Below are 10729 nucleotides of genomic sequence, written 5' to 3'. Positions count from 1 at the left end.
GTTAGTTAAACATCAGCTATGTAGATGTTCAGATGCCATCATAAAAGATTTCTCTGATCAATAAAATTAGGCTTGGGCTCATTATCCATCTGTAATAAAGTCTAAACTTTCTTAATGAGACAATTATATACTTATGTTTATTCAGACACTTGTATGTGGAATCGTTATATACAAACATTAGAAAGACACTGTCAATCCACTCATTTTGCAAGAATTCAGGCAAGTTTCAGCACCTCCTGTACCATCACTCCAATTCCATCAAATATTTCATGTAGTGGTGCTTTGCACATGAAAGCACTGGTGGTGACGATCTTATTTTTCTCATCAACATGAGCCTCATTCACATGCTTACAGATGTGCTTGCAGCCAAGCTGAGAAATAGCTTCCGCAGTGTCTGGAACATCCGGATACCTGAAAGCCAAAGATTCAGACAGTATGCCTCAGTCCTGTCTTTTTATACCAATATCAACATTTTCATGAACAATATGGCAAACAGTAAAAGACAATTGTATATAAAAATACATGGCTTTGTATAAACAGAACTCTGCCTTTTCTGTGGGTTCCGTGTTCCGTTTCTTTGCTGTTCCATCACATTTGCATCATATTTTGCTAAATGAGGACAGAGTATTGATGATACACTACAATTCAAAAATTTGGGGTCAGTAAGATTTTTGAAATGTTTTTGAAAGTAGTCTCTTATACTGCATTAAAAATAACTTGTATATAACAATAATCTATGCATGTAATAATTTCTTATTATTATGAATGTTGAAAACAGTTGTGCTGCTTCATATTTTTGTGGAAACCGTGATGTTTTTTTTTCAGGATAATTTGATGAATAGAAAGTTCAAAACGGTTATTAAATTGATCTAAATCTGAAACCATAAAAAAAAAATATTACTTGAAATAAAAACAAATGTAAAAAAACTTATTTTTAACTTGATGTACTAAAATAACTAAAAAATGAATAAAAATGAACAAAAACTATATAGAAATTAAAAAATAATAAATGGTAAAAACACAACAAAATTGCTAAATAACTATTGTATTGTCTTTATTGGTGTAAAATTGTCTTTACTAAAATTAAAATGGAAAATATAAAAATAAAAACTAATTAAAAATATTAAAACTACAAAAGTATATCAATGATAGTAAAACAGCACTGGTTCAAAAGAACAGCATTTATTTGAAATAGAAATCTTTATCTTTTAAAACATTATAAATGTCTCTACTGCAATGAGCATAATGCATTCTTGCTGAATAAAAGTATTCATTCCTTTAAAAAAAAAATCTTTCTGACCCCAAATTTTAGAACAGTAGTGTATATGCAAACTGAAGCCATAACTGAGTATTATAGCTGCAGTATGCAAAAGTTGTTTTTTTTTTTTAATTTTATTTTTTTAAGAAAGCTAGTTTTTTATATAATTTTTTTTTTATATTTTATATTTATAGTTTTTTATATAAATAATTTTTTACCTATCATCTTTGTCATGGCCAACAGTAACTTCACAGCCAGGGAAAACCTTCGCTGCCAGTACAGGTGAGATGCAGCACAAGCCAATGGGCTTCTTCTCGGCATGGAAGGCCTGCAGCACGGTTTTAACCTGTTCATTGACCGAGCAGTCTTTGCCCTGGACAGCCCAGCTACACAGGTTCTTGGCTGCTCCAAATCCACCTGCAAAATATTTTAAAAATAATAGTAAATGAAAAAAGAGTGTGTGGAAATTCTTCGAAAAGTAGCCTTAATAAGGGCAGTGTGCTAACCAGGGAAGATGATGGCATCCAGATCCTTTACATTGAGCTGCGAGAGATCTTGGATATCACCCCGGGCAAGTCTGGCACTCTCCACGAGCACATTTCTCTTTTCCTCTGTTGGAGAGCCTTTCAAGTGATCGACAACATGCATCTGATCAGTGTTGGGTGCAAATATCTTGACCTGTGGGAAGGTTAATCCTGTTACCAAAGTCAACGTGAAAGAACGATGCATTATGATATTTTACAAGGTACAGGTTGTAGACTGAAAATCGCTTGAAACCAGCACAACACAAATGTTATAAACTTAGATTTAAGTTTAGATGGACTATTTCATTGTCAACAGTAAAGACTCTGCAGTAGTGCCGATATACGGTAATATGATATACTGATAAATATATTATAATGTATTTATATTTCAAGTTTTGACTGCAAATGTCATGTCCATAATGCTGGAATTGCTCCAATCACATTACAGCCTTCACATCATTGAATTTCTGTTAGAGTTGTGCGACAGTCAATCATTGTTTTGTGGATGCCATAGGAATGAATAAGAAGTGCCGTAAACTGAATCCTACCTGTCGCAAAAATTGTTTGTCACAGTATTTCTTTCTGTGTACACTCTAAAAATAAATCAATCCAAAACTAATGTTTAATGGCAAACATATGCATTCATTAAATAAGCTGTTTTCCCACAAAAGAAGTTTATTCAGCACAATGAAGCCTTGTTTTCATTGACATCCAGTAAAAAAAAAAAAAGGCCTCTGGTCTCCTTCCCAAAAATCCTGCAGCATTAGGCTTTGGTTGTTGTTAACCTTTGAGGGCTTGCCATAAAACGGCTTTGGTTTTCAGTTTCTAAACAGTATTTAAATGTTTCAAACAGCCCTTCAAATTTTTGTATTTGCAGTGGTGCTCTTCACTGCACCAAATACTTAAATACTTAATAGACTATATATTTTCAAACTTAAACATTTCTACGTTAAAACATGCCCTAGATATTGACTGAAAATGTTCTGACTCTTTATTATTTTTCGGTAACACTTTACAGTAAGGCTCCATTAGTTAACATTAGCTAATTCATTATTTAACATAATCTGACAATGAAAAACACTTCTAAAGCATTCATTAATATTAGTTAATTTCAACACTTACTAATACATTACTAAAATCAAAAAGTTGTAACTGTATTATTTAATGTACCTGAGCTAACATGAACAATGATCAGTTGCATTTTTTTTAACTAACGATAACAAAGAATAATAATTTCTGTAACAAATGTAGCTATTGCTCATTGTTAATGTTAGTTAACGCATTAAATAACATTAACTAATGAGACTTAATTGTAAAGTGTTATCTATTGTTCTTTATAAATCTTTTGCAGTTTACTCTGTTTAAAACATTTGTTTTCTTTATACATTTTTGTGTATTGTTTGGAATTAGAATTTTAAATACTGGGATCTGAGTGTAAGGGGGTGATTGTGTTACTTGTTGACTTTTATGTGATTTGTGTGATGTTATTGAATGTGTTTTTTGTGGTGAAGCCAAAGACAAATTTCCACTTGTGTACAATAAAGTGACTAACTAACTAACTTTATTGTATTTAAATGTTCGGAGTTAAAAAGTGATAAAAATAAAAGCTTTAGCGATTATCGTGTTATGAAAATTTGATACCGTCACATACTACCACCACACACTGTACGAAAAAAGACAGCTTGTCTATTCAAATCTATTCATATGGTTGTGCTCTTTTCCGTGTTTAAGTAGTCTGATCTGATATAAACAGCACCAACTTGACTAGTCGTGCTCTAGATGGGTTAACTATGTATTGCATTGCTACTGTATTATGTTGTTTTGAATGTCTGCATTACATTCTATGCAGTGGAGAACATTAGTGCTATAGTCGAAGGTTCGCGTAAACTTACAGTAGCTTGCAGGCGGCTCAAATGAACCAGAACGGCAGACGCCTCGTGGATTTCACTTCCATCAAACACACCGCAGCCTGCCAACACTACAGCAACACGCTTTCCCATGTCTCTAAACGAAACGAAGTCACTAATTCAGTGAAGATGGAAGTGAACTTGAAAGGTTACAAACTCCTGGTGTTCGTGAATGAAGAATATGGTGCTACAGCGCCTCTACCCACTGCGAAAGAGACAGTAACCGAATCGTTCTTTTGAGTCGGATCTTTTAAGTGAGTCGGATCTTCTTTTTTTTTTTTAATGAATCTGTTGAACAGTCTGAACCTATTCGTTCTGAGCTGAACTGGGTAACGTCTTTTTCTTTCTTTCTTTCTTTTCTTTTCTTTTTTTTTTTTTTTTTTTTTAGAACGTACGATTTTGTTAATTTAGGCAAAACTTGTTTTGCCAAATTATTAATTTGGCATACATTTTATTATTGTTAAATGAAATTATAATTTGAATATTTTTATGAGATGAATCATTCAGCAAACTGGAACACATGAAATTACAACGAACACCTTAAATGTAACGTTTAAAAAATGTAATAAACCACAATTTGTGCTTATGGGTTTATTGGAAAGCTTAGAGAAAGTAATAAGTAACAGAATCGATTAATGTTTTTTTAACTGGCTCTTTATAATGAACTGTTCTAAAGAACCGATTAGTGGAAATGAGTCAGACCTCTCATCACTACAAGCGAACGGACTAGGCATCGAACTTTTATTTTGAAATTACTATTTTTTTTTTTTAACTAAAGAGTTGTTTCCGTTTCCGGTCAATTCAGTTGACATACATGCATGAGATATAGCATAGTTAGTTGTTATGGTAGGTTTATCCGTTAATATATCGAGGGTTTTTGAGTAAATAACATTAAATTCCTTGTTGCGATTGCGGTCATTATATAGTCCACTTACTGAGTGCTATACTGGGCATGAATAATTAATTCTAGCTAGCTTGCTAGCTAATAACCTTTCTAGGTACCAGTCTCAACACAACACCAGTCGTTGAAAATGGCAGGATTGTATCGAGCTCTTCTAACATCTGCCTCCACTGTCACAAAGGTAAGATTATTTCAGCCTCGTTGGATAAATCGTGATAATCGATTTAATGACTATGGCAAAAATGTGTTTAATATAACTTTTTTTTTTTTAAATTTAATTGCAGAATCTGACTCAAGCCACATCATGTCGCACTAAATTCACTAAAAGTCGCATCCCTCCACAGGTATGTGACAGTTCAAATGTACATGCATCGTTTATCTGATTCAGTTTATTAAATGTAATAACATCACACCACCTTCTCGTCCTTCAGGTATTTGAGGAACGAGCAAAAGAACATGACAAGTACGGGGGTGATCCAGAACATCCACATAAATTACACATAGTGACACGAGTTAAAAGCACAATGAGACGACCATATTGGGAAAGGAAGGTTATAAAGAGCTTGGGGCTCCTGAAGGTGGGATGTGATCTCGAATTTTTTAAAAATTCTATAGTGAAATAGTATCACACTCAACTGAAATGTTATAGTTGATAATGTTCTTTATCACCAGGCGCATGAACCCCGTGTCCACAAGAACACCCCTTCAGTGAACAATCTACTGAAAACCATTAAGCATCTGGTTAGGTATGTTGGACTTTGGCTTTTCACAACATTTTAAAATCAGTTGATTGCTGACCATTACAACAAACTTACCAATTCAAATATTTTTATCTGCAGGATTGAGCCACTCAAGCTTCCATATGGACTACCTGCTGAGGAGGACATGGCCAATACGTATCTGAATAGCAAAGGGGAGCTGGTAGTGAAGCGTCTCCTGAAACCGCTTGAGCAAAAGGCTGTTGAATCATAGAATTTTCTTGCTTGTTTGTTTGTTTAATAAAGGTTTGAATAACTAGGTCTTCTCTTAATTATTAAAAAAAAACATGCATTTCAAACATCAGTCACTCTGATGATGTATTTTAAATCACTGGTATGTTTCCATTTTTTTCCATTGACATGACCAGAGCACACACACAATATTTTTTTTTTTTTTTTTTTTAATGAGTCATGTACTGCTACAAAAGAAAAAAAGCCTGCACTTCCTTCACATCAATGGGTGAAAGAGGTGACAATTCTTAGTAGAATACACAAGCTTGCTTCCTTGGCACTTGTTTGATGCTCACTAAACTGAGCATCAGTCCATCAGAGGCAAAAATATTGATTTTGTGTTTGCGCTGTTGTTTAAACGTAAGCTTCCAGTTGTTCAGTCTTGCATAAACTTAATCTTCCTTAATAAGAACTAAAGAGAGCCTTCAGCAGAATGATGCTCCATAGAAATGTTTCACTTCTAAAACAAAGGTAAAGGGATATGAATTAAAGTATTAATACCCTCTCAAGGTGGTATTCAGGATGAAGGTGAGAGAGACAAGAAATTAAATAGACAGTGCAAGAAAAACAAGTGATCACAAAGAGGTGTTACAAGACTTAGGACTCTTATGTTGGAAGCCCTAGGAAAGATGGAGCTTGATGATTTAGTCCTCTAATCCTCATCAGATCCAGAGTCCGAGTCATAACCTTTGCCTCTGATGGTCTTTTTCTCCACCTTGGTGAACTTTGTTCCTGACTTCTGCCCAATTGTTGGTGGCTCCAAAATATTCCCACTAGGAGGAGAAAGAATACAAATGTAAAAGCCTAATAATAAAGTCAAAATGATAGCGTGTATATAAATATACCATTTAAAGCATCTTAAAGATCTCAACCTTTCTGACTTAAAGGTCCCCTTCATTGTCCACAATATTTGACAGGCCCCCACTTTGTTGTATGTAGGTTTCCGACTGAAAGGGTTTTTAAGCATAAAGGTAGGTTTTGAGTGTTTCATGTATGTTTTAGGGGTGTTTCAGTCACGGTAGGTTTTGAGTGTGTTCCAGGCGTAAAGGTAGGTTTTATGTAGCTTTCAGTGCGGTCTGTCAAAAAAGACAAATATAATAAGTAAATAATAAAGAATTGCGTGTGAGGGTTAGGTCTTCTAGATGTTCAAAGTTAATGAGGATAAACGCAACTTTCCCCCTCCAAACCACTTCACCAGAAATATTACCTAATTTCCAGCTAATTTAATTTTTTAAGGTTACAGTGACGTAGTGGTTTAGGGATCAGTGTTTGGTGTAGGCAATAAGCTATAATACTGTGATTGACATGACCAATAAAATCGGATGCAGGGCTGCATAGGCCTGGCTTCTGACGTCACACTTGGATGTGGGCCGGGTTGGACGTCCACCGCAGGCTGCAGCAAGACGCTTCTCAAAAGTTCCAGAACTTTGAAAAAGTACTACCTAATAAGCAGGTACTTTCTGAGAGGGAATTTTTTACCTGGAACTTTATTTAGACCCTGGTTCCTGCGGTCGAAACACATCGAGTACCATGCCAAAGTTCCTAGTTCCTGGGGAAAGTTCCTGCGGTGGAAACGCGGCTGTCAACCCAATAAAATATTTTAGCGCTTGGCCTAACTGGAAAGATGTATATTTGCTATAAAAATAACCAAAGAATAATGTCTTGATTTTAAAGTTGTTTTAGCTTATTTTGTCTTATTTTAAATAATTTGAAGTCATCTTGAGGACCCCTTGGAAGTTTGTTGAGGCCCCCTGGTTGAGAACCACTAATTTAGAGGTTTGAGGTCAGATTTTTTTTTTTTTTGAAAGAAATTAATACTTTAATTCAGCAAGGATGCATTAAATTGATCAAAAGTGACAGTAGAGACATTTACATTACAAAAAAAAAAAAACTAAATAAATACAAAGTTCATAAGAACAGCATTTAACAAAGAATCTTGGAAAAAATTTTCAGTTTCAGTGTTCATGTTAGCATATTTGAGCAGCAAATCAGCATATTAGAATGATTTCTGAAGGATCATGTGACTCTGAAGACTGGCGTAATGATGCTGAAAATGCTTTGCCATCACAGATTGTCTGTTTAGCTTTATAAGACAAACTGTCATATTATTGTTTCTGAAGCGCAATGCGCTGTGTGAAGTACAGACTGAACAGAATGTCAAAACATCCCACAGCTGGGTTGATGATACGCAGACTACCTACACTACTGGACAAGCTCTTTGCTGTTGCACTGTACACTGAATTCTTAAAGGTTTTGTTCTGTAATTTTTCATGGGTGCTTTGGTGTGCATAAATTTATGAATTATATGGACTCCTTATATCATTTGGTTATTAGGTGTCTTTTGGAGTCTCTAAGTGTCCTTTTTTGGAAAGAAACCTAAATTTGATGGCAAATGATGGAAAAATAAACACATTTAACAAGATAAATGATGTATGCCTAATTTCACAATAAGTATGCAATTAATCACACATAAGAGTGTGATTAAAATTTGTAATCTATTGACAGCCATTTACACAGACACAGCCTGCACTCACCTGTAGTTGATGATATTTGAGCAGCCCAGTCTCCACTCCAGCATTTCGGTAGGAAACTCATCTGTGTTGCCCAGATCAGTGAAGCCCACAACATAATCCTTAGTCTTCCCATCCTTCACCAGAGCCAGTGTTGGGATGACTTTAATCTTCAGCCTCTCTGTTAGGAATGGAGCCTTCTCAACATTCAGCTTGATGAACTTTGTTTCCAGATGTTTTTTAGCCAAAACAGCTAGGTGCTGGTCCAAAATTTTGCATCTTAAAAAAACAACAACAACAACACTGAAAATGGCCGTATGCAGAATTGATTTATAATATAAGGATACAAGGAAAATAAAAGAAAACAAATATATCCTCAAATACCTGAAGGTAGAGTCTCTGTAGAAATGGCAGACAACACTTTTGCTTTCCTTCACCTCAGCAAAAAAATCTCTTTCACTTGGGATCTCTCTGTATTCACCATGTCCTTTAGATATCCACTCCTGAGGACACACACATACCACAGTTTAAAAAGTTTAATCACATGAATGGGAGGAATCTGATCTGCTTCAATGCACTAATAAACACCTAATGTAGATAACTCATTGTGAATAAACATTTTAATAATACATTTAAAGGGTTAGTTCACTCAAATGAAAATTCTGTCATTAATTACTCACCAGTAAGACCTTCGTTCATCTTTGGAACACAAATTAAGATATTTTTGATGAAATCCGAAAGGTATATGACTTAACATAATCAACACTTTCAAGGTCCAGAAAGGTACTAAAGACATTGTTAAAACAGTCGACGTGACTTCAGTGGTTCTACCGTAATTTTATGAAGCAACGAGAATACCAAAGCTGTACACGTGAGCAGCACGATGCATACGTGTGATGCAGACGCAGGAGCCGACTAATAATGAGTCGGTGTTCTGACGTAGAACCTGGAAGCGCTGGACGTAAACAAGGTATGAGAATGACACAGAAGAGAAGATATTGTTGAATAAAGTTATTTTTGTTTTGTTTTTGCGCACAAAAAGTATTCTCGTCACTTCATAAAATTAAGTTTGAGCCACTGAAGTCACGTCGACTGTTTTAACGATGTCTTTAGTACCTTTCTGGACCTTGAAGTGGTGATTATATTGCTCATATATGCTCATAAGTCATATACCTCTCGGATTTCATCAAAAATATCTTAATTTGTGTTCCGAAGATGAACGAAGGTCTTATGGGTTTGGAACGACATGAGGGTGAGTAATTAATGACAGAAATTTTAATTTTTGTGTGAACTAACCCTTTAAGCTGCAAAATTGAAACTAGGTTCTTTAAATACGTTTATAACACCCACCTGCTTCTGTTTCTGAGCTTTCTTAAGGGCCTCAAGCCTTCTCTCCTTGAGCCGCTCCAGCTCATCTTCATCCATGCTCTGCAGCTTTTCTAGTTCTGCATCCAGCTGCTCTTCCACCATCCGTGCCGACTGCAGCACCTGCTGCTCCAGAGCCTTCGCAACAACCTCCATTGACTGACTGGCCATTTTCTGTCAGACATACAGCACATTATTGGATGCAGTTACTTAAAAATATAATTCCTGAACTCTGTGAAACGATTATTAAGAAAAATTAAACAAGCTTCTTTTCGAACTAGATTATTTATTATACTGTTAATTACCTGTTTATCACACATCTAACAGTTCCCACAACAACAAAGTGGCATTTGTGCCTTTATTGTTATTAAAGTGAATAGTATCATAGTGTCTGTGGAAGTAATGCGAGAAGCCGTTTGGTGCAACAGTTCTACATTGACTACTGAAGTGCATACAGCATGCAGTTTAACAGAGCAAGCGTTACTGATGTGTGAAAGGTGTGGCACACGTTAGTCAATAATCTTCGGGTTTTTTAATGTGCGTTCTGTTCGTTCACAACAATAAAGGTGCTGGTAGTCGGCCAGCGCCTGACTACAACCGAATAAAGACAAGCATGCCAACTTGGCTTACCTTCTCCAGTTACTATGTCATTGTCTCATCAACAATTGCTGATTTTAAAAGACAATAAACTCTTGTAAATAATGACTGTTGATTTTAAAACGGATATGTGGGGCTTTGTGTCAAATCATGCTAGTGCTAGCGTATTGCTTTGGCTTCCAAGCACCGTGGTAACGGCAGCTTTGATCGCCAACAAAGACTGTGGCGTAGTTAATCGGCAAGCGACACGCTCTCCAAAAAGCAACAACAAGCTAGGAATAATGTAACTGACATACAATTGAAAATGTATTATATATATATATTTTTTTTAAATATATGTTTCGAACAGCACTTACCGATTCTGTAGGATTTCCAAAAGGCGGCACACTGACGCACAAACCCAGGGTTTTACGTAAAGGCGTCGACTGATTACGTCATGCAATCGTAGCACTTTCGACGGATTTCAGAAGGAATACAAAATAAAAAAAATATATATATATTATTGTTCTGTTATAAAATTCAGTTCAAATGTAAAAATTTTGCAGTCACATTGTTTAATCCAAGTGGCAAAAATTGCGTAATTTATTTTCTGTCTTACATTTACCATTTTATTACAATAAATTATAATAAGTATTATTTTAATAATAATAATAATATAATTTTGTTATAATAGCTGTT

General features: G+C 35.2%; 3 protein-coding genes across 3 annotated transcripts; 1 reads left to right on the top strand and 2 right to left on the bottom strand.

Annotated features, from left to right (window-relative positions):
• Nucleotides 1-107: 107 nt before the first annotated feature.
• On the bottom strand, nt 108-3922 carry zgc:162944 (uncharacterized protein LOC569993 homolog). Its single transcript, XM_051905395.1, has 4 exons — nt 3675-3922; nt 1765-1936; nt 1477-1675; nt 108-411 (listed from the first exon to the last, which is right to left on the bottom strand). The coding sequence occupies exons 1-4, from the start codon at nt 3780-3782 to the stop codon at nt 216-218; spliced, it is 675 nt and encodes a 224-aa protein (XP_051761355.1). The 5' UTR covers nt 3783-3922; the 3' UTR covers nt 108-215.
• A 539-nt stretch (nt 3923-4461) lies between these two features.
• mrpl30 (mitochondrial ribosomal protein L30) lies at nt 4462-5607 on the top strand. Its single transcript, XM_051905396.1, has 5 exons — nt 4462-4771; nt 4875-4934; nt 5022-5168; nt 5263-5336; nt 5430-5607. Exons 1-5 carry the CDS (start codon nt 4721-4723, stop codon nt 5560-5562), a joined length of 465 nt encoding a protein of 154 aa, XP_051761356.1. The 5' UTR covers nt 4462-4720; the 3' UTR covers nt 5563-5607.
• A 46-nt stretch (nt 5608-5653) lies between these two features.
• On the bottom strand, nt 5654-10532 carry txndc9 (thioredoxin domain containing 9). The gene is made up of 5 exons (XM_051905394.1): nt 10408-10532; nt 9440-9628; nt 8474-8592; nt 8114-8368; nt 5654-6352 (listed from the first exon to the last, which is right to left on the bottom strand). Exons 2-5 carry the CDS (start codon nt 9623-9625, stop codon nt 6232-6234), a joined length of 681 nt encoding a protein of 226 aa, XP_051761354.1. The 5' UTR covers nt 9626-9628; nt 10408-10532; the 3' UTR covers nt 5654-6231.
• Between the last annotated feature and the right edge of the window lie 197 nt (nt 10533-10729).

Source organism: Ctenopharyngodon idella, chromosome 9, assembly GCF_019924925.1.
Source record: "Ctenopharyngodon idella isolate HZGC_01 chromosome 9, HZGC01, whole genome shotgun sequence".
Lineage (NCBI taxonomy): Eukaryota > Metazoa > Chordata > Actinopteri > Cypriniformes > Xenocyprididae > Ctenopharyngodon > Ctenopharyngodon idella.
The sequence above is the reverse complement of the archived record's forward strand: the minus strand, read 5'-3'. Positions and strand labels throughout refer to the sequence as shown.